This window comes from Talpa occidentalis, unplaced genomic scaffold, assembly GCF_014898055.3.
Source record: "Talpa occidentalis isolate TD23 unplaced genomic scaffold, MPIMG_talOcc4v2.1 talOcc4.17, whole genome shotgun sequence".
NCBI lineage: Eukaryota > Metazoa > Chordata > Mammalia > Eulipotyphla > Talpidae > Talpa > Talpa occidentalis.
Window position 1 is genome coordinate 45,309,070 of NW_023601754.1, and position 23,394 is coordinate 45,332,463.

General features: G+C 47.2%; 1 protein-coding gene across 1 annotated transcript in view; it reads left to right on the top strand.

The window, feature by feature from the left end:
• SAE1 (SUMO1 activating enzyme subunit 1) overlaps positions 1-21,733 on the top strand; it is a 72,045-nt gene extending 50,312 nt beyond the window's left edge. The window contains exons 7-9 of the mRNA XM_037516851.2: positions 6,904-7,048; positions 17,178-17,247; positions 20,673-21,733. Of these exons, the coding sequence (XP_037372748.1) occupies positions 6,904-7,048; positions 17,178-17,247; positions 20,673-20,765 (308 nt within the window). The 3' untranslated portion in view covers positions 20,766-21,733. The remainder of the gene's footprint in view (positions 1-6,903; positions 7,049-17,177; positions 17,248-20,672) is intronic.
• The last annotated feature ends 1,661 nt before the right edge of the window (positions 21,734-23,394 follow it).

Sequence of the window (23,394 nt, forward strand, 5' to 3'; positions counted from 1 at the left end):
GGTCAGGGCCTTGTGTAAAGGTCCTCGATACCACATTTCACATGGTTACTGAGCGCTCGCGCCTCCTCAGGGCTGATTGGTGCCGGTGCTTCTGCCTTTTTGCTGAGGTTGAGTCATCTGGCTGGGTCTTGAATTTGTTAGGCAGAAAAAAATGGCATTTCATTTTCAGAGCAATTCTGAGAAATGATCCTCTCGTTCCTCCCCCATCAACAGCTTTTATCTGGCTGCCTAAAAATCTTTCCAAAAGAGTGTGAGGTGAAAATAACCAGAGATAGTTTTTCCCTCTGTTTTCAGCTGTTATGTGCTGAGGTCATCGAATAGATTTCATGGGGGAGGTTAAAGGGTAGCTCAGAAAGACACCTTTCAGCCTAAGTGTTCAGGGGAGGCCACTCTTGAGGTGAGGCTCTCTGGGAAGAGATCAAAGCTGTGTGTCGCTGTGGTGACAAGCAGGGGCTTATGGTGTGCCCTCTGGATTGTGAGGGGGCTGTCTGGGTCACTGGGTACCCAACACAGCTCAGCAGGGGGTAGGGATAGAGAGAAGGTGCTCAGAAAATGTTTGTGGGTGAAAAGAAAGAATGAATGAGCACATGCACATACATGCTTTTAAGTATCTGGGTTACAGAGAAAAACTAAGAGCGAGGTGAGTGCAGGCAGGGAGGGGAGTGGTGTGGAGCTGCTTTAAGGGACATCTGACCAGGTATCATGAAAGGCCAGAAGCTGGTGGTGCTAAAATCCAAGTGGCTCCCTGAAGGGACTGCGCCTTCCCCAGCCCAGCTCTTCCTCTTTCAGCTGTACCTCCGGCTGCTTGTTCTGCACCTCCGTCCTCAGGTATGGGCTTGAAATCAAACTTCTGTCTTGTTTCTCTCTTGACAGCAGGCACGGTGTGATGTTTTTGTTTGTTTCTTGCTCCGTGTTCTGTGTGTAGTATGTTTGTAAATACTTGATAAGAAACAGATCCATTCTGGGTATCTTGAAAACAGTATATAATTCAGTTAGTAAAAGAGCAGGCTTGCTTTGGATCTGTGATAGGAGGATCTCTTGTCACTTTGTTGTGAAAATTCTTCCTCTCATGCAACTTTTCCTTCTTTCCCAAACATTGAGGGTTCCCATGGAATGGATATTTTCTCAGTGTCTACGGTGGAGCAAGCTCTGTGTTAGGCATTAAACAGGTAGTAATGAACATAGGGTCTCTGCCCCGTGGAGCTTAAAATCTAGCAGTGACAGTCAGTCCTGGTACAGATGAATTTTCACAGATGCTGGTGAAATCACAAACTGAGATTTAAGAGCCATGAACAGAAAGAGCAGGGAGCAGAGAATTAGGGAGACTGTGCAGTCTCCAGAGCTTACAACAGAATTAGTTGTGGTAACACAGTAAAATATGGAATTCCAGTATGAGTTGTTGCAGGACACACAGGTCACCAGAGCAAGTATGTCAACCTCTCTAGGGGACGTGCGTGCCGGGTTTATGGCAACCGGGAGAAAGGGTGACTGTTCTGGGGTGCCATCATTCCCCTAGCACTTATGCTGTGCCCGGCGCTGTCCTAGGTGCTTCCCTTAAACACCCCTGTAGGTGCTCTAATGAGCCCCGTTTAACAGAGGAGGCTACAGTCTGTTGGCACTTGCCCAAGGTCACAGTAGGTGGCAAAAGGGCCACAGCCCAGGCAGTCTGACTTAGAGCCAGGCTCCTCATTGCCCACTTTGCTGCCTGCCAACTTTGAAACTGCCCAGGACCAGCAAGGGCTTTGCAGAAGGGGACGGTCTAATTAGCCCTAGAGAGCTGCTGTCTATGTGCTGTGCTGAGGGCCAGTTGTTTGGGACTGGCGTACCAGTGACAGTGAGGCAGCTCCACCTGATGGTGGGGAACTGTCTGATGGGCCACCCCATTCCTTCCTCCCCCATAATTCTCTCCCAGCGTTTTTTTTGTAGTTCACTCTTCCTGTTAACTCGTTTGTGAATTTCTTCATGGCTCTCACTAACTGCCCTTGAGAGGGCAAAGTGTCCATTTTGTTCTCCCCTGCCCAGCTAAGGGCCTGGCACAAAGTCGGCGGTCAGCTTATAGTTACAGAATGAGCTGTGCATTGAAAGTGAGACCCTAGTGCTTTGCCTTGGAAGCTGGGCTATTACTGAGAGAATAACTAACTGTACTGTTGGTTTTTCTGGACGTTCAAGTAATCCAGGAGTGGAGCCAAATTCCAGGTCATTCCAAGAGTTAATCATAACATTTAAATGTAACAAGTTAGTAGAAAGAAACACAGTTGATTAATAATACTGTTTTATAAACTTGTAACACTAATCTGATACTGATTCGGATTGAATTTGGGTTTTAATTTTTTTCCCCAAAAGTAGCATGTTCAGTTGTGCAGTTTTTCTTTTAACATATGAAAAACTATTTTTCTTTTTCAATTTGCTTTTCTGTTAACATGGGCAATTCTTTAACTCAAGCAGAAATACCAACTGGCCGTCGTCTCTGGAGATGAATGTCATCCCCCTGGACTGAGCAGCCAGAGTTAATGCAAAAGTTCCAATGGAGTTGATCAAGCCAGGGCTCTGCTCTGTGCGGCGTTCTGATGCGATTCCATGAGTCATCCTGCCAGAGCAGTTCTCCTTCCTTGACAGTGTTGGGTCTTAGCAGGGCAGTTTTAGACTCCGGAGCTGGTGGGAGTGCTTTTCAGAAGTGCCGAGTTAACAGTGATGTGTGTGTGTCTGGCTATTTAGAAAGGGCAGAAAGCACAACAAAGAAGAGAATTTACTAAGCAAGAAGTTGTCAGGGGCTAGGTCAGTTCTGAAGCTGCGGCCTGTCTAGAACACAGGCTTCCTGCTGCCCCTCCACCCCTGCGAACTGGAGTGCTGACATTAGAAGAGGAGAGAAAAATACAGCTTCTGTTTGCTTTTCTGCAAATGAGTGGCCGGACTGACTGGCCCCCTTCCCAGAGGCCCTGAGAAGACTTCAGATGTGGTCAGCGAGGTATCTGGACGGTGCCAGCCTGCCGGCCCTCATCCAGGCGGCCTGTACCAGGAGTAGGCAAGGGACCCAAAGAAACATCAGGGCCAGCTGCTGGCAGCCTTTGTGCTTGCGCGTAGTGCCATCTTATTTCTGCGATGAAACTGGTCTTACTATCTGAAGATGGATGGCTTGGTTTTCTGTGGCCTCCGCCTCTGCTTCTTACTCATTGATCTCGTTAAGAGAAGGCAGGCCCATCTGGAAAATGCATCTCACAAAAGTGTGGTTGAATGCAAGTCTTCCTGAGGTTGAGGCAAGATGCCAGGCCACTTACACTGCGTTCCTGATGGGCTTGCCATTTTTTTTGCATTTGATGAAGGTTAAGAAGCAATGATTATGAAGCCAGATTTAAGTGGCATTTCCATCCCACTCCTTCTTGGCAGTTACATTAAATAAGCCACTAATCTCTCTGAATTTCAGTTTCTTCACACAGTAGAAGACTAATAGTACCCAGCAACCTTGCCAGGTTACTGTAGAGATCAATGAGTGATGATGTGTATAAAAATGTTTCAAACCGTGCCTGACACATAGTAGGCAGTTTCTTTTGCTGTTACTAATAATGGTTTGAGAATTGCTCCAAGAATTGTATTTTCTAATCAAGAGTTGAAAAACTTGGTGGTGAGGACTGGGAAAACTATCCTCTCTTCTACATCCCTCATGACAGTTGGTACTTCTGTCCCACTGACACAGAAATGAGAGGACTGCACAAGAGACAGCCAGCATGGGCCCCCGCTGCTGTCCACCAGCTCCGTGGCTGGAAGTCAAGCTTCCTGGCTCACATTCCACATGGTAGCCACTAGGCCTTGGCCTGTGCGGGAGTGGCTTGTACTTGGCATCGCCTCTGTCATCTGTTCAGGCAACACTGATACTCAGTACTGTTGGTCTGGAGTAGCCTCTGCTTCAGTTGGACTAGCAGATTTCCAGATCTCTTTGTCTTCACAGGACAGTGTTAGAAAAGAGGCTTGCTCTGCACAGGGATTAACGATTCCTTCTGCATCTTGCCCCCAAAGGCTTATTTGATTGCCTTTATTTACTGCAAGTTGGGATTCCAGCAACATATATGCAAAGTTAGAAGTTAGGCCTAGGCGGTGTGATGGCAGATTATTGTCAGCCAGGTCTGGACTGCCATTGGCTTTGAGCTGCCTGCCAAGTGGTCACATAGATTGAGGGTCCCAGGAGTTGTGCTCGTGACGGGAAGCAGAAGAAAAGTTCTCAGCAGAAAAGAATATTCAAGCAGGTGTTCTGAGGATTTCTTTGTGTGTTTGCTTGTTTGTTTAAAGGCTTCCAATGTGTGGAGCCCTGTCCTGGGAATGTGAAAGTTACCTGAGAACTACAGACCATGGGCCTCTCCCTGACGCTGGCAGTGAGGAAAGCACAGCTCAGAAACAGACCATGTCTTCTTTAACCTGGCCTCTGTGGTTTGTCCTCTTCTTGGGTCACTTGATAACTCACTCACAAGCTTCTCCTGGGCTTTGTTGGAACCATCTGTCATGGCTCCTTGTGTCCCCCCAAAAGCTTTATGCTCAAAAGACCAAGATTCGTTTGCTCACCTGCCATCATGCTTTAGCACCTGGTTCTGCTAGGCACCCAGCAAGTGCTGGGTCAGCTGGTTGAAGAGGGAATTTGAGATACTTGTTGGAGAGTGGGCTGTTCATCGCCTGAACTATGTGTAAGAATTTTAAAAAAGCAAGTAGAGGGCCTCCCAGGTGGCGCAGGTGTTAAGACACAGCACTATCAAGCTATCACCAGCCACTGAGGCATGAGTTCAATCCCTGGCCAGGGAGCTGACCCACGTGGCACAGCAGACCTCTCCTGTCTCACCTGCTGCTCCCCTCAGCAGTGTATTCCAGTCAGTTCTCCTGTTCTGCTGCTCATACTGTCTCTGGTAACTCCTCCCGCCCTCCCCCCCCCCCACCTCTGACCTACCCCTAGTTCTTATATGCATAAGTAAATAAATCTTTCAAAAAGATAAGCAAGTAGAGGGCCTCTCCAGTGGCACAGCGGTTGAGCCATGGGTTGCGAAGCTGCCCGCGGCCTCTGCGGCGCCGGTTCGATCCCCGGCTGCTCCCCGGCCACCGGAGGAGGGTCCCGCTTGGCGCGCAGACCTCTCCTGCCGCCCGCTGCTCCCCTCAGCAGTGTACTTCGGTCCTTCTGCCTGCTCTGCTCCCCACTCTGGCTCTGGTGAATTCTCTCACCCTCCCGCGCTTCTGACTGTACCCAGTGCATGCGTAACTAACAAACAAAACAAAACAAATAAATAAATAAAACATGCCTCTATTTAAAAAAAAAAAAAAGATAAGCAAGTAGAAAGTCTGAGGGGTTTTCAACTACTTGCCTTTTTAAAATTTATTTGTGCATACAAGAACTGGTGTGTAGGCCAGAGGTGTGGGGGGGTGACATGATTCACCAGAGACAGAGTGGGGAGCAGAACAAGCAGACCAACTGAAATACACTGTTGAGGGGAGCAGGGGCGAGACAGGAGAGGTCTGCTGCGTCATGTGGGTCAGCTCCCTGGCCTGGGATCGAACTCGTGCTGCAGTGGCTGCTGGTAGCTTCCTAGTGCTGAGACTTATCCCCTTGCACCATCAGGGAGGCCCCCAACTACTTGCCTTTTTAAAACTCAGTGCTGTCCTGAGTTTTCAGTTCACCTTAATTTTCAGGGATGGCTCCCTTGTACTGGTAGAATGTCATTTGCAGAGTCAGTTCACTTTTTCAATCAGCAGAGACTGAAGAGACTTAAATGGAAGCATTTGGTAAACTGTAAAGCTCCTTCCAGGTGTGAAGTTCTGCCCCAGAGCTCCCTGGGATTGATGTGTCTCCTCTCTGTTGGGAAGCAGTTTGTGATATGGGAGGAGTATTGCCTCTACTCGTGCAGGGGAACCTGTGGGGAACAAGAGTGCCACCTATCCAGCACAGGGAACATCGGGGAAAGGGTGTCGCGGTCGCCGAAAGGGCTTGTGCTTGGCCCACCATTCGCACTGTGTTTTTGGTTGGCAAACAACTGAAACCTTGTTATAAGGGTCTCCTTATCCAGTGGCTCTAATTTGCTGCCATATCTGAACCAAAATTCAATATCCGTTTCTGGACATAATTGTACTAAGGGAGGTTTCCTTTATAATGACCTGCTGGTGAGTGAATGTTTGGCTGACCTTCCTGCATTGCTGCCGAGAATGCAGCCTCCCACTGCTGACCTCCCTTCTGGGTCCTTGCAGGGCCTTCGTCCTCTGTTTGAAGCCCTTCCCACCCCCTCCAGACTCACACACTCTTCATTCAGTTGTTATTTCTTCAGGGAAGCCTTAGCTGACACCATACTACAGGGGATGTCAGGTCTTCTGTGATGTGTTCATGGCACTCATTGCAATAATTTTAGTCGTTTTTCTAATAGTTTGATTGCCTTTCTGACTATATTTGTTGAATAAATGAAAAGTGTATTCACTTTTTACTTGATCCACATTTTAATTAATGCACTATTTTCTGTAGAGTGAAAAGAAAATTTAGACGCTACAAACATCACTAAGCATCTATTACTATGAGATTTGCCTTTTTTTTTTTTTTTTTTATAGAGGCATGCTTTATTTATTTGTTTGCTGGTTTGTTTGTTTGTTTGTTTTTTTATACATGCACTGGGTACAGTCAGAAGCGCGGGAGGGTGAGAGAATTCACCAGAACCAGAGCAGGGAGCAGAGCAGGCAGAAGGACCGAAGTACACTGCTGAGGGGAGCAGCGGGCGGCAGGAGAGGTCTGCGCGCCATGTGGGACCCTCCTCCGGTGGCCGGGGAGCAGCCAGGGATCGAACCGGCGCCGCAGAGGCCGCGGGCAGCTTCGCAACCCAGCGCTCAACCGCTGCGCCACCGGGGAGGCCCGAGATTTGCCTTTTAATGTGACTTCTCTTTCCTTTCCAGTGCTCCTGAAGTTCCGCACAGATAAAGGAAGAGATCCGGCTTCTGATACCTTTGGGGAAGATTCGGAGCTGTTGCTCCAGATTCGGAATGATGTGCTCGATTCCCTGGGTGTTAGTCCTGATCTGCTCCCGGAAGACTTCGTCAGGTTGGTCTCAGTATTCATCAGTTAGGCCTGGCTTGATAAATAACTGTTTTTAGTATTCACCTTAATTTGGGAATCTCTTTATTAAGACCCAAAGCTCTGAGGATAGCTGCCTTTGTCTCATGCTGCTAAGTCTCCTAGGCCTCTGCTTCTCCCTGGTATAGTAACAGTATATGAAAAATAGAGAGGGGGGCCTCCCTGGTACCTAGGGGTTAAGTTGCAGTGCGACCACTGCAACAGCCTGAGTTGGATCCTTGCCAGGGAGCTGGCCAACATGGCGCAGCAGACCTCTCCTGTCTCTTCCACTGCTCCCCTCAGCAGTGTATTTCAGCAATGTATTTCAGCTGCCTGTTCTGCACCCCACTTGGTCTTTGGTGAATCCTGTCACTCCCCGCACCTCTCTACTCCAGTTCTTCTATGCATAAATAAATAAAATCTTTACAGAAAAGAAAGGAAACTTCTGCATGGCTCTTTAAAGAAAAAGAGGGGGAGGTTCTGCATTTTATAGTCACATTGCTTAAAATTCAAGGCCATATGAAGTTTGTATGCTATTCTGTACTTTTTTTCACTTTACATTATCTTTTGGGAACACGGGCAGATCTGTAGTCTCCTCCCTCCCTTCCGCATCTCTGTTGTATTCCATCCCAAAGCGGTAGAGGTTATCGGACCTGCTGACTTGCGTGCTGGTCAGGCTTGTGTTTGCACCTTCGGCTGTTGTATTTGACCTCACGTGTGACTCAGTGAGTGGCAGGTTAGAAGAGCAGGGTTTGTCTCTTGTAGACACCGCCCAACTGCCCTCTGTTAATGGCTCCTCATCTTCTTACACCCTCAGCAGCAGAAGCATCTCTTGTTCCCGCATGCTCGCCCTCCGGAACGGTCTTTTGCTCTCTCTTTTTTTTTTTTTTTGATGTTGAGCATTTTTTCATATGCCTATTTGCCATTCATATATTTTCTTTGGTGAAGTATCTAGTCAACTCCTTTGTCTATATTTCTTTTGGGTTTTTGTTTGTTTGTTTGTTTTCTTTTTTAATTTATTTATACATACAAGAGCTGGGGTACAGGCCAGAGGTGCGGGAGGGTGAGAGGATTCACCGGCAACAAAGCAGGGAGCAGAGCAGGCAGATTGACTGAAATATACTGCTGAGGGGAGCAGCAGACGAGACAGGAGAGGTTTGCTGGGCCATGCGGGTATCTCCCTGGCCAGCCGGAGATCGAACTTGTGCTGCAGAGGCTGCGGATTGCTTCATAGTGCTGTGTTTAACCCCTTGCGCCACCAGGGAGGCCCACCGGTCTTTTGCTCTTAAGCACGCAATCAGGTTTTGGATTTGATGGGATCCCCGTGCACATTTGCCATTCATTTCATTGTCTTTGGGCAACTCCAGACTGCTTTGCTGTGCCATCAGCTTGTAGCAGTAATGATGATGGCTGTGTTTATTGAGCAGCTACTGTGTGGTGGTAGTTGCTTTACATACATGGTCTCTTCACAGCTCCCTTTTTATAGGTGAGGGAAAGTTAAGTTTAAGCTTGGTGAAATTAAATGACTAGCCCAAGGCCCAAACAACCACACAGTTTGTGGAAAACTTCTTGTGCTTGATGTCCACCCCCACATTTATATGTCACAACCATCCCTTCAAGTGTGTATTATTATTTTCCCTTTTTTAAAAAGATTTATTTATTTATGCATACAAGAGCTGGGGTACAGGCCAGAGGTGTGTGGGGTGGGTGTGTGTGGGGGGTGAGTGGATTCACCAGAGACAGAGCGGGAAACAGAACAGGCAGATTAACCAAAGTACACTGCTGAGGGGAGCAGTGGATGAGTCAGGAGAGGTCTGCTGCGCCATGTGGGTAGCTCCCTGACTGGCCGGGAATTGAACTCGTGCTGCAGTGGCTGCAGATTGCTTCATAGTTTGCGTCTCAACCCTTGCACCACCAGGAAGGCTCCTATTTTCCCATTATTTAAATGAAGAAACTGAGGCTCAGAAAGTTGCCGTCAATTGTCCAGGTTTTGGCCTCAGTGCACTGCTACTCTCTGGTTCTCACAGTACCTTAGGTTCTCTTCAGCATCTAGTGACTCCCAGCCCCTTCCTCCCCTAATTCCGTCTGTGGCTGATTCCCAGCCCCTTCCTCCCCTAATTCAGCACTGTGGCTGAGGCCCTCTTTAGACACAGGGTCAGCACTGGTCTTTGAATCATCTACTGAACATTCAGCGAGAAGCAGGCAGTGGTCTTCAATTTGCTTTTGCAAGCTGCCGCAGTGATGCCTCTGGCTAAGGACAGTGCAGGCTGGGGCGGGGTACCTGCTAACATCCAGGCATGCCTCTCTTGGTGGAGGGGGCACACCAGCGGAGTCTGCTCTTGCCTCCCTGCTCTTGCTCTGCAGCAGAAGGAGAGGCTGACCCTGCTGGGCTCAGATTTCAGCAGCCCCTGCCAGGCATACCTGGTGCTTGGTGCCAGGCCTGCCAGGCCGTGGGTATGCAACCGAGTGGCTAATTTGGGCATTTAGAGTTTAGGGTGATGAACAGCCTGCCTCTGCCTTGTCGGCAGTGGCTGAGGCCTGGCTTCCCAGAAGGAGAAAGCCACAGCTTGACTGCTAACAGCCTAACTAGTGCTGCCTGATTTTCTCTCCAGTGTTTTTCTTCCCTTCTTTGCAGAAACCACGTTCTCATATCTAAGTCCTCGTGTGCTTAGGCGCTCCCACTGTATTGCCCTTTAAGTAAGAGGTGTCCGGTGGCCTCTTGAAGTCAGTCTGTGCATAGGTGGAGATGAGACTGGGTTGGGATAGGGGTGCCGGTGAGGAAATGAGCTGCCGTCTGGCAGCTGAGCTACCCTCACAAATTGCCCGCTGCCAGCTCCACGCGGAGTGTGCTCACTTGAGAGGAGCTGTGCACAAGTCTCCGTCTCCCTCATCTGTGATCGGCCTGCACTGTCCTTATGTTATGTTATTTACTCTCTTTTCAGAGAGCTTTATTGCTTTTCTGATTATGAAAGTAACAGACGCCGTTGCCAGGAAGTGTAAAAGAGAAGAAAAGGATCATCACCCACAGTCTCACATTGAGAAGTAGCCATGGCTAGCATGGCAGGGTCTAGCCTTCCCAGACTTCTCTGTGTATATTTACTTGTATTTTTTCTCTTTAAAAACATGAAAATGAGATCATACTCTCCATATGAGAGCCTTCTTTTTTCAGCGTACCGTGGATCTGTTTGTGTCAAAAAAACATGGGTCCAAATCCTCACTCAGACTTGTTTCATTTTCTGATAGTTGTTTATTTATTTTACTATTACCTTATTGGTGGGTATTCAAATTGTTTATAGTTTTTCACAATTAGAAAACATTTATGATGAACATTTTGTAACCATTTTTTAAAAAGATTTATTTATTTATGCATACAAGAACTGGGGTATAGGCCAGAGGTGAGTGGGGTGAGAGGATTCACCAGAGACTGAGTGGGGAGCAGAACAGGCAGACTGACTGAAATACACTGCTGAGGGGAGCAGGAGGTGAGATAGGAGAGGTCTGCTGAACCATGTGGGTCACCTCCCTGGCCGAGAATCGAACTTGAGGTGAGTAGTGGCAGATTGCTTCGTAGTGTTGACACTTAATCTCTCGTGCCACCAGGAAGGCCCCCCATTTTAACCATTCTTAATGTATACTTTTGGGGCATTAAGTACATTCACATTGTTGTGCACCCATCACTGCATCCCTCTCCACAGCTTTTGTGTTATTTCAAACTGAAAACCTGTCCCTGTTAAACATGTTTCCCTTTCTGCCTTCCCTAGCTCCTGGTAACCTCTACTGTATTTTCTGTCTCTAAATTTGATTGTTATATTAACCCCATATAAGTGGAATCATAGAATATTTGTCCTTTTGTTTTTTAATTACAGAAACAATATATGTGCAATGCAAAATTCAGAGCACAGAATAAATTTGAGTATGAAAATTAAAATCATTTATAATTCCATTACCTAGAGAATACCACTGGCCATTTGGTATTATATCATCTTCTATGTTTTTTGTCATGGCAGATGTAAAATCAATAAAATCCTTTGTAGATTTTTGGAAAATACAATATTTAATATTTGATGTTAGCAAGGATGTTGGAAAAAGGTACAATCTTTTTAGGAAGCGGTTTAGAAATGTGTATCAAGAGTATTTAAATTCCCTCTTTGGCCCAATAATTCTGCTCCTTCATAATAAACAAATATTGTGTGCAGGGCCTCCCCTCAGCAGTGTATTTCAGTAAAATCTGCCTCTTCTGCTCTCCACTCTGTCTCTGATGAATCCTCTCACCTTGCACACCTCTGGCCTATACCCCAGTTCTTATATGCATAAATAAATAAAAATAAATCTTTTTTTTAAAGAAGAAATATTGTGTGCAAAACCTATGTACAGGAAATGCTCATTATCATATTTATGAGAAAGAGATTGGAAAGGCATTAAAGAGTTAATGATATATAGGGCCTCCCCATTGGCGCAGCGGTTGAGCGCTGGGTTGCGAGGCTGCCTGCAGCGTCTGCAGCGCTGGTTTGATCCCCGGCAGCCCGGCGAAGGTCCACATAGGGCGCACATCTCTCCTGCTGCCCGCTGCTCCCCTCAGCAGTGTATTTCGTCAGTCTGCCTGCTCTGTTCCCTGCTCTGGCTCTGGTGGATTCTCTCACCCTCCCGCGCTTCTGACTGTGCCCAGTGCTTATATAAATAAATAAATAAATCTTTTAAAAAAAAAAAAAGTTAATGATATAGTACAACGCAGTATGATACATAGGTTAAAAATGTTTATTAAGAAAAATGTCAAGCACAGAAAAATGGAAAGAAGACTATAGAAGTGACCGCCTTTAAACCACTCAGATTCAGTTAATACTTCACTGTTTGTTTGGGGGGAGGGACGTAATGATGACATGATGCTTCAGAATGCATCTGAGTTCATCTGTTGCATTTGGTTCTTGCATCTTTTAAAATCTAGAATAGGAGTTGACAAACTGGCTTGCCACCTGTTTTTGTAAATAAAGTTTTATTCCACACCTACTCATTTATGTATTATCTGTGACAGCTTTTGTAGAATTTTTACAACTGTATGACAGCAGACTTGAATCGTTGAAACAGACCATATGGACTATAAAGCCAAAAGCATTTACTTTGTGGGTCTTTACAGAAAAAGGTTTTCTGTTTCCTGATCTAGAACAATTTACCACTTCTTTAAGAGTCCAAACCTCTTGTATTGTAGAATATCTCATATTCTTGATTTGTCTGGCTGTTTCTAGGGGTGATGTTTGTCTTGTCTTATTCAATTTTTTTTAAAGATTTATTTATTTATGCATACAAGCGCTGGGATACAGGCCAGAGATGCGGGGGGTGAGAGAAGTCACCAGAGACAGACTGGGGAACAGAACAGGCAGACTGACCGAAGTACACCGCTGAGGGGAGCAGTGGGCAAGTCAGGAGAGGTCTGCTGCGCCATGTGGGTTGCTTCCTGGCCAGCCGGGATCGAACTTGTGCTGCAGAGGCTGCGGACAGCTTCATAGGTTGCGTCTTAACCCCTTGCGCCACCAGGAAGGCCCTTGTCTTGTTTAATTTTTATTATTTAGATTTGAATAACATAAAATTCATTCTTGAAATATTTCCTCAAGGTGTATATTTTTAAAATAAAAAGTAAAATGTAGTCCTTCTTGTTATACAGTTTGGTGAGGGTATATTTTGTTTATGCTTTAAAGCTCCATGAATTTTTATGACACGGAGTCATGTGATCCCTACCACAACTAAGATACGATAATTTCATCACCCAAAAAAATCCCTTCATGACGCCTTGTTGTAGTCAGTCCCTTCCCCACACACAAGCATTACCAGTTCTTTCTCTCTGCTTCTGCCTTTTCCAGTAACGTAATGTGAATGGGATCATCCAGCCTGTGTGCTCTATTGAGGCTGGCTTTTTTCACTTAGTGTATTTAAGACTCCTCCCTGTTGTGTGAATCCACAGCTCTGCTCTTATTGTTGAGTCGTATTCCGTTGTATGGATGCACCACAGTCAGCAGACGGATATTTGTGGTGTTCCCAGTTTTTGACAGTTATGACTGAAAGCCACTCTAAACATTAATTGTGTGTTTCTGCGTGAACTTGTATTTTCATTGCTTTTGGGTGAGTATACATGAGTGGAGTTGATGGTTCATACAGTGACTCTGGGTGAACATTTTGAGGAAATGCCAAGCTGTCTTCTACGGTGGCCTCACCACTTTACTGCTCCACTAGCACTTTATGTGGTTCCAGTTTTTCCACATCCTTGTTTTTGCCTCAGTGGGCAATAACTTATATCTCATTGTGGTTTTGATTTGCATGGCTCTAATGACTAAGGACGTCCAGCCTCTCCTCCTGTGCTTACTGGCCGTTTGTATGTGTTCTTTAGAGAAATGTCTGATTTGATCATTTGACAATTTTAATTTGGATTATCTTTTTGTTGTTAAATTGTAAGAGTTCGCTATATATTCTGGATACAAGAATATTTGCAATTTTTTTCTCCCATTCTATGGGTTGCCATATCACTTTCTTGATGGTATAGCCTTTGAAGTTCAATTTTTTAGTTTTTATGAACTTTCATTGTCACATCTAGCAGGCCATTGCTTCATCCAAGGTCATAAAGATTTATTTTCATTTTAAAACTGGTTTTGATTTCTATACTTTGGTCTCTGATCTATTTTTTTTTTTTTTTTAGAGGCATGTTTTTATTTATTTATTTGTTTGTTTGTTTGTACATGCACTGGGTACAGTCAGAAGCGCGGGAGGGTGAGAGAATTCACCAGAGCCAGAGCAGGGAGCAGAGCAGGCAGAAGGACCGAAGTACATTGCTGAGGGGAGCAGCGGGCGGCAGGAGAGGTCTGCGCGCCATGTGGGACCCTCCTCCGGTGGCCGGGGAGCAGCCAGGGATCGAACCAGCGCCGCAGAGGCCGCGGGCATCTTCGCAACCCACCGCTCAACCGCTGCGCCACCGGGGAGGCCCTCTGATCTATTTTTTGGTTAACTTTTGCACCTGGTATAGGATAGGTGTCCATGTTAATTCTTTGTGTGTGGAGATTTAGTTGTTCTGGCACCACTTATTGAAAAGACTTTTTCTTTCCTCATTGAATGGTCTTGGCACCCTTGTCAAAAATCAAATGACTGTATATGTAAGGTTTTATTTCTGCACTCTGTTTGGTCTGTGTATCTGTCCTTAATCCAAGACTACACTCTCTTGCTACTATAGCTTTTACTAATAAGCTTTTTTTTTTTTTTTTTTTAAGATTTATTTATATAAGAACAGGTTACAGGCCAGATTTGTGGGAGGGTGAGAGGACTCACCAGAGACACAGCGGGGAACAGAACAGGCAGACTGACAAAATACACTGCTGAGGGGAGCAGCGGGCGAGGCAGGAGAGGTCTGCCGTGCCATGTAGGACCCTCACGGGCAGGCCGGGATCGAACCGGCACTGCAGAGACTGAAGATAGCTTCACAGCGCTGCGCTCAACCGCCTGTGCCACCAGGGGAGGCCCTATTAGTAAGTTTTGAAAGTAGAATATGTGAGTTTTCCAACTTGTTCTTTTTTCAGGGTTGTTTTTGTAATTCAGTTTCTTTTCATGCACATACGGCTTTTAGAATTTTTCCATTTCTTGGGCCTCCCTAGTGGCGTGGGGAGGGTTAAGACACAACCTATGAAGCTATCTGCAACCACCGCAGCAGGAGTTTGATCCCCGGCCAGGGAGCAACCCACATGGCGCAGCAGACCTCTCCCACCTTGCCTACTGCTCCCCTCAGCAGTGTATTTCCATCGATCTGCCTATTCTGTTCCCTACTCTGTCTCTGGTGAATCCCCTCACCCACCACACCTCTGGCCTGTACCCCAGTTCTTGTATGCATAAATAAATAAATATTTAGAATTTTTCCATTTCTATAAAAAAGGCAGCTGGAAGGGCTCCCTGGTGGCGCAAGGGGTTAATTAAGTTCGGCACTATGAAGCTGTCAGCAGCCACTGCAATATGAGTTCGATCCCCAGCCAGGGAGCTGACCCACATGGTGCAGCAGACCTCTCCTGTCTTGCCCACTACTCCCAACTCCTGTCTCCAGTGAATTCTCTCACCGCACCTCCCCTACCCCCCACCCCCAGTCTATACCCCAGCTCTTGAATGCATAAATAAGTAAAATAAATCTTAAAAAAAAAAAGGGCAGCTGGAATTTTGATACAGTGATGATTGCAGATTAGTTTTCGAAGTATTACCATCTTGACAATATTAAGATCTGACACATCAACATGGGCTATCATTCTGTTTATTTAGGTCTTTCATTTCTTTCAGCAGTGATCTTCAGAGTATAAATTTTACACATCTGCTGTTAAATTTATTCCTAGATGTTTTATTCTTTTGGATGCTATTATAAATGAAACTCCTGATTTTTGTTTTCAAATGTTCATGACTATGGAAAGAAATAGAATGGATTTTTTTAAAAAGACTTAATTTATTCATGCATACAAGAGCTGGGGTGCAGGCCAGAAATGCAGGGGTGGGGGTGTGTGTGAAAGGATTTACCAGAGACGGAATGGGGAGCAGAGCAGGCCAATTGACTGAAATGCACTGCTGAGGGGAGCAGTTGGGAGACAGGAGAAGTCTGCTGCGCCATGTGGGTTAGCTCCCTGGCTGGGGAGTGAACTCATGCTGCAGTGGCTACGGATAGCTTCATAGGTTGCATCTTAACCCCTTGTACCACCAGGGAGGCCCACATGATTGTAATCTTAAATAGGATTTATTGAACCTCCCCTGGTGGCGCAGGCGGTTGAGCAGCGCACTATGAAGCTGTCTGCAGCCTCTGCAGCGCCGGTTTGATCCTGGACAGCCAGCGAGGGTCCCACATCGCACGGCAGACCTCTCCTGTCATGCCTGCTGCTCCCCTCAGCAGTGTATTTCGTCATTCTGCCTGTTCTGTTCCCTGCTCTGTCTCTGGTGAATCCTCTCACCCTCCTGCGCATCTGGCCTGTACCCTGTTCTTGTATAAAAATAAATAAATAAAAATAAATAAGATTTATTTAAATATCTAGCTTAGGTTAATATCCATCAGTAGGTTACAAAGCAGAATGAGTAATAGTTAATATTACTTGTGTTAAAAATCATATATGTTTAGGGCCTCCCCTGGTGGCGCAGGCGGTTGAGCGCAGCGCTGTGAAGCTGTCCGCAGCCTCTGCAGCACTGGTTTGATCCCGGCTGGTCAGCGAGGGTCCCCCATGGCGCTGCAGACCTCGCCTGTCTCTCCCGCTGCTGCTTCCTCAGCAGTGTATTTTGTCAGTCTGCCTGTTCTGTTCCCCGCTCTGTCTCTGGTGAATCCTCTCGCCGTCCTGTGCATCTGGCCTGTACCCCGGTTCTTGTATAAATAATAAGTCTTTTAAAAAATCATCTATGTTTAGATATATGTACTTTTAAAAATTTACAGGCATCTGCCCATCTGGGAAGATTGGGGGCAGTGTCCTGGTGTGTAGGGTTCCATGTTCCACTTTGCTTTCTTAAAAAAACACCTTTGTCTTCAGGGGTGGGAACTGGCAGAGAACACTTCCACTTGAGGAAGAAAGTCTTTTGTTCCCCAGAATTGTCCATTTTGAGGGCCTGGTGACAGTATCAGCTAAAATTTGCCCTCTGGATACCCTACCCTTACCAAGAAGGACTGGTATCTGTGGGTAACAGACCTTTTCTCCCCCATGCTTTGATTTTAGGCCCCAATTTCCCATGCCTCCTACATGTTAACACAGGCCTTCTGCTTGGCTTTTGTCTAGGAATAGCATATAGAACCCACTGCCCATTATGAGTAAAAAGAGAATTGAGAGAATGTGACCGGGGCACTGTAACACATCTGGTATTTGTAGGACCTTATTTTTAGGAAGCACAGATTTAGTCTTTCCTTAAACATAAAAAAAAAGTGAGAATTCCTGGCTACCTCGGTTCAGAGGTCTTTCCCAGCCACCTACTAACACCAGGATCAGATTTACTGCTCACACCTGGGTTAGTGTGGCTATCTGAACTGACTTCTCCTGGTAGAAGATGTTTTCATTTGGCCCAGCCTGCTGCTGCCCTTTTCCAGATGTCCTGCCGATTCTTGGTGTTCCAGCTCCATCTCGCTTGTCTTCTCTTGCAGGTACTGCTTCTCTGAGATGGTCCCAGTGTGTGCCGTGGTTGGAGGGATACTGGCCCAGGAAATTGTGAAGGTAAAAGTTACTGAGGAATATAGAAGAGAGCCGGCCTACTCTGTCTTAACCTTGTAGTTGTGCTCACAGGCAGAACCCAGAAAGCTGCCTGCTTCCTCTGGTCCCACTCATCTTTGTTTATGCCCCGCCCTTCTCCTTCCTTCGTCCCATCCAGGGTGGGCATCTGGTGATCCCAGAGATGGGCACAGTGCCCCACAGGCACTACGTTGCTTGTGCTGTTGGCCAGGTAGTCTCCTCACAGCGCTGGGGTACAAGCCCTAGCCCTGCGCCCATCTAAAGAGAGGACACTGAGGCGCTGAGAAGGAACTGCAGAACCTGGGCTATTGTCCTCAACTTGCGCAGTTCTCTCCATGGCCATGATGGCAGAACTCCCTCCTGTAAGTGCACCCATTGTGGCTTTATAGAGGAGGAGGAGGAAAGGCAGTGCCCTCAGATCCTGTGCTCTCTGCTAGGAGCCCAGAAGGTTCTATGCACTGTGCCCTATGACCGAGTTAGGTAGGATCACTGTTCCTCTCAGAAGGGGAAGTGTCTCACCAGGCGTCACTCAGCCAATAACTAGCACAGCCTTGTGAGTCTCTCCGAGAAGAACGTGCAGGTTGCTAAAACTAGAACATAGCCCCAAATATATTTTACTTTCTTGGGGGCGCTTTGGTATTTGCCCCAAGCGTGTTCAATTCGCCTTTCACACATGCTTAACTGCTTTGGTGGGCTTACAGTGATGGTTTGTCCCCTTCCTTCATGGGGCAGAGTTCATTGGTTTCCCATGTCCATTTGCACATCAATGTCGAGCTTAGGAGGATAATTTGGAGACCAAGTGCTCACTCCCTTGTTTTCTGGATCTGTAATTTGCTCTCTAGACATATGACCCAATTTGATAGTTCCTCCACATGAAGGCTCCTTTTTTTCTTTCTTCCTCTTTCCTGATCCTCTCTGGACCAAATTCTTCTTTCCCCAAACCTACCCATCTGTGTCATGACTGTAGGGTGCCCCAAGGAGATATGAAAGGGAGAGGAAGAAACACACACGAGGGCTACATATTCCTTGCTTCCATCTTCTGCTTAGCTCAGAGTGATGTGAAAGTTTCTGTTCGTGTATGCCCAATCTGAGAAGCTGGTAGTGGCTGCCATGGGACTTGAGAAGGATTCTGAGACCGCTGCAGACGGACTTGGCAGGAGAGAGTGCCAGGAAGGAAAAGCTCTAAGCCTTCGCGGGAGCAAGTGTCGTGCCCTAGAATGACAGCAGCAACCGTGGTCAGGGTACTGTCCTTGCCCACTGTGTACCACACGGAGGTCATGATTCCTGCGTGGATAAACTCAGCTTTATTCTCACAACTATTGGAAGTGGGAGCTCTTGGAACCCTTAATTTATCAAGGAGGAACTGAGGTGCAGGAAGTGGCAGAGGCAGGATTTGAGCCCAAGTGGTCTGGTTTCTGAGCCTGCGATTGTCGCCATGAGGCCTCGGGGCCTCAGGTGCTGCTCCTTGACGGCACCCCCACCCCTGTCCAGCAGCTCTGTCTCTGCACACTTGTGGACACTGTCCCTGCACCCTTGACCTCCCTTTTGTGCATCCCACAGAGAAGCTGCTCTCTGGGTTCATGGAGAAAGGAGTTGGGGTTGGGGGCAGGTGGCCTTAACCTCATTGTTTGTAGTGGGTCCTCTGCGTCCCAGTTCTGACCCTAATGCAGCCCCCTCCTTCCTGCCTGCTGGACGCAGCTGTTGCCCCGCATCTTGTTTCTGTTTGTCCCGGATAGCCTGAGTACTCTGCATTCTTGGTTGCTGGGTGTGTTTGGAATCTCCTCATCCCCATCTTGCTTGGGAAGCACTTTACCTTTTACCCCCAGCTCACCCCGCGCCCTGCTATCTTGTCCCTACCACTCCCCTTGCTTAACACAGTTCCACGCTTCAGCCAGCTGGCAGTAGGGTCCCTAATCTGAGGCCACAGACCTCCCTCTGCTCCCCAGGGAGGCCATCTGACCACCCTTGGAAAGTAAACATTGGAGATGGAGGGCTCATGTGGAAGTGTGTTCCCTTGGAATCATCTTTGTCTCCTTCTTTTTGTCATTCTGGACACCACACGTTATAGCTGTCTCCTGTCGCATCCTGCTTCCTTAAGTTGAAACCATCCTCTCTACAGACCCTCCCCGCCTACTGTATTAGATGTAACAGTAACAGCCACACCTCTGCTGAGAAAATGTGTTAAAACACATTTCTGTAACTTGGGGTCTAGGTTCTAGGAGTATATGGATCGGCTCTTTGGCCCTTCCACCTGAGTGCTTGGAATTCTGTTATTGGTAAGGGACCCCTGCCTCTGTCACCGGTAGCACCCACTTTCTGTGTTCCCTGCACATGATAAGCTTGATTGCAGTTCATTTTCACCAAAACTTGTAGCAGACACATGCTGTTTATGTGTAACCTCACACACATTCCCAGGGGGACAAACCTCTGCTCCACACTCCACATGGCAGGAACCTGCGAATCCTTAGTACAGCATGATGTCTGCCTGGTTCCTGAAGATGCTCACTACTTGTCCCTTGGGCGAATGACTGAGTGACAGCCACTCAGAGTAGGTATGATTGTCTCCATTGTACAGGTGAGGACCTGGATGGCGTCAGTGCGCCCCTCACGAGGAGAGGTTCAGGGTGTTTAGAGCACATTCCTATTCTTGCAGCAGGGGTCCTTCCTGAAGATGACACACCTTCAGGGAACATGTGATCCCTGCCAGCAGCCTGCTTAGGTGATGGCCTCCTCTTCAGTGGTAACCCTTTTTGGACTAAGAGCCCTGTGGGGAACTCACTGGCATCTCTGAAGCCTTCCCCCAGATGACTTAGCATGGGATTTCAGGGAGTCTGACCCCCATCTCTAAATGTGCTGAACCCACAAGACAATCTCCATTTCCATGGCTGAGTAGCATGTCCCAGGTCCTCTGGCTGGCGCCCACCTTGGCCTGTCCGTGGAAGGCAGGCTGAATCCTCCCCTGCAGGAGAGTGTCTTCTGCATCCCCGTGTGCTCCTCAGGTGACAAAGGACTGGCTCGCTGCCTTTGTCAGTTGAACAGTCATTTGCTGAGCAGTGCTCCTCCCCGCTGGTGCTGGTGTAGGTATAGATAGCTGAGGCATGTCGCCTCCTGATGCCTAGGATGATACAGCTGTTAGTTTTGTTTTACCCGGCGAGGACAGAAGTTGAATAATGTGCCCAAGGACACACACACCTGGTACAGGGCAGAGCAAAGAGACATGGCTTCATTTTAAAATTATCTGTAGACAGAGCCAGACTAGCCCAGCGGTGCAGAATCAACCTCAGTTGAGAACCACTGCCCACACAGCTTTCAAGGAGCTGGTTTTGGGATGTTGTGTTTCATTTCTCTTTTTCTCTATTTTATCCCTTTTAAAGCACTTGAGCTGAACCCTCTTCTTGTTTTTCTCCCAGGCCCTGTCTCAAAGGGACCCTCCTCACAACAATTTCTTCTTCTTTGATGGCATGAAGGGGAATGGCATTGTCGAGTGCCTTGGCCCCAAGTGAACCCAAGACCTGGCAACCGGATGCGACCCACCGTGTGCCCACGTGTTCCCTGTCCCCTTCTAGCCCCATAGGCATCTCCAGGCGAGGGAAAATTGAATACAGACCATTTCCTGCAAGCAGTGAGGTGTGCGGGGTTCTACTTCTAGCACTAGCGGCTGCTAAGCCTGGATGTGGCCACTGGCCACCTCCCTTTGGGCGCTTTGGAACTGAGTTCCAGCCAGGACTTGCCCACTCCACTCTGCTCCCCTCAGTGGCAGTCACCTGAAATGAAAGTCCCTGATGCCTCCCTCCCTGATGGTTCCTTCACTGTTGGGGCCGCTCCCAGGAGCAGCATGCGTGCTGCCCAGGGGCCTCTGCCACCTCGTAGGCTTTATTCCCCGCCTACTGTCAGGTAGAGGAGCTTGACTACAGGTGGGGACCAAGGCCCAGGCTGAGGAAACACTAGTGCGATCGCAGTTCCAAGCACAGACAGGTGTTCTTAGAGAGGGAAAACAGTGGAATGTATTTCCTCCGAAGTCTGAAGTCCTGAAAAACAACAGGTGGCATCTGGTGTGCTGCTCTTGAGTTTTAGTTTAGGATTAGTTGAGTTCCAGCCTGGATTTTGGAAGAGAGGAAATGTTAGCAAGTCCCTTTGGGTATTAGGGCGAGACCTTGCAAATCGAGTATTAGTTGAAAACTTGTTTAAAAAGGCAGATTCCAGGGCCCGCCCCCGGCATGCTGATTCTTTGGGGCCCAGATAGGAAGGAGGAGCCTGGCCTTAGTTAGCAGAGCCCCTTAGCCATTGCGCCCAGACCGCTGTGGGAGGCTGTCGCTTTAAGGGCTGTGTGGGTCTTTCATTTGTCCCCTGAATCGCAGATGTTTGTGTTTTTTAGATGTTTTAGATTTCCTTGGCTGTTTAAAAAGGAATAATAGAAATAAAGTTATTTGCTTTGGGATTTGTTTGTTTTTCTTCTATGCTAGAAACTTCTTCCTCTGATAGAGTGTGATCCTACCAGATGCCCTTTTAAACCTGAAGAAATATCACGGACTGCTTTAACATGACTCAAATCTTCCTCCCCTCCGTCATCTTTGCCACCACTTTTCTGGGTGTTGCAGCAAGTTAGATTGCTCAAATTCTAGAATGTGTTGAAGTTTCTGGTTCCAATTGTTGACTAATTCAGTCCAATAATACCTGTCCTCAATGACAGGCATAATAATATTGGAAAAGTCGTGAATCAGGTGATGCTGAGGCTGCCATCTATTTAACTAGGCAGGTTCCGCGTGAAAGTGGAACCTTATAATGAGGTTCCATTATAAAGTCATATGACACTTAAGTAACATCCTTCGAGTCCACAGTTGGTAGGGGTCAGATAAACACCAGATTTTCCTCCACTCGGTGGCCTGCGTGTGTCCCAGTTCTCCCCACCCTTGCTTGTTTCTCCTTGAAGTCTGGTCGTGTGTGCTTTGGCGCTGACCTATTGGTATGGATAAAGCAGCTTCTTTCTGTTTTAATCCTGCTACTGTCAGTGTGGAGGAACAAAAGGATTCCACTGGGAATAGGTGCTCCATTCCCCAATTCTCGGTCACCTTCACCTCTGCTCCTTCCCTAGGTGAAGCTAGACCTGCATTGCTGGAGGCCCTTTGTAGGCCATGTTGGTGTGGAATCAGGGACACCAAAGTCAGCAGTTACCTGAATCTTACAGGGTCTTTGAAATTTTGTGCTAGTTGCATTGCAGTGAGCGGCCTTGGTCACAAGGGGGAGCAGGTGGGTCTGGATGGATAAAAACAATATTGTCAATACAGAGTCTTCGCTGAAGCTTTTCAAACTTTTCCACCCTGTTCCTCTAATGGCAGAGATTGAGTCATCCCGACAGGACCCCTTGGGAATCGGGGGTGGAGCTGGAAACTGCCAGCCGCAGGCAAGAAATGTCTTTATTCTCTTTTCTTCAGATTTCATATTCTCCCATATTGCATGTTGGTATTATCATAAAAATGGATTTCCCTAAGTCTTCAGGAAGTGTGCAGTGATAATCCTGTCATTTCTAGTACCTCCTTGGGAAGGAGGCGCTGATCTGTGCAGATAAGAAAAACGTTTGGGATGCTTGCTTTTACCCATTGGAGGAAGGCACCGTCTCTGGGAATGTTAGGTCTCTCCCCTCCAAACCCTGCTCTTGCTGTCTCTGGTATGTGTAGTAGGCAAACTTCATTAAGTGCTTAATGTGTTGAAGGCTCAGACCGAACATTTTATTGGAGCAGGTGCTACTCCCAAAAAAAGAAAAATACATGCAAAGGCAAAAAATTAAAACACATTTAAAAGTTCTGGGGCCCCTCTTAGCCCCACATTCTGCCATTTGCCTTTGCAGTGCAGACCATTCTTGCCAGATTCTTGCATATTTTTTTGTAAATATAAATGTGTGTGTGTCTGTTAAGCTGTGTCATATTGGTTCTGTGCAGGTGGGGCACTAGAGGCTTAGGTTCTCCTTGGCTAGTCAAAAGGATTTAACAATAATAGTAACATGCTACACTGCCTGCCTCTAGTACCTTTCAGAATGCTTATATTTTAGGTTATTTTAACTCTCATAGCAACTCCACGCGAGTAGATATCGCCGTACCCGATTGTATCTGAGCAAACAGCCTGACTGAGGAAGTC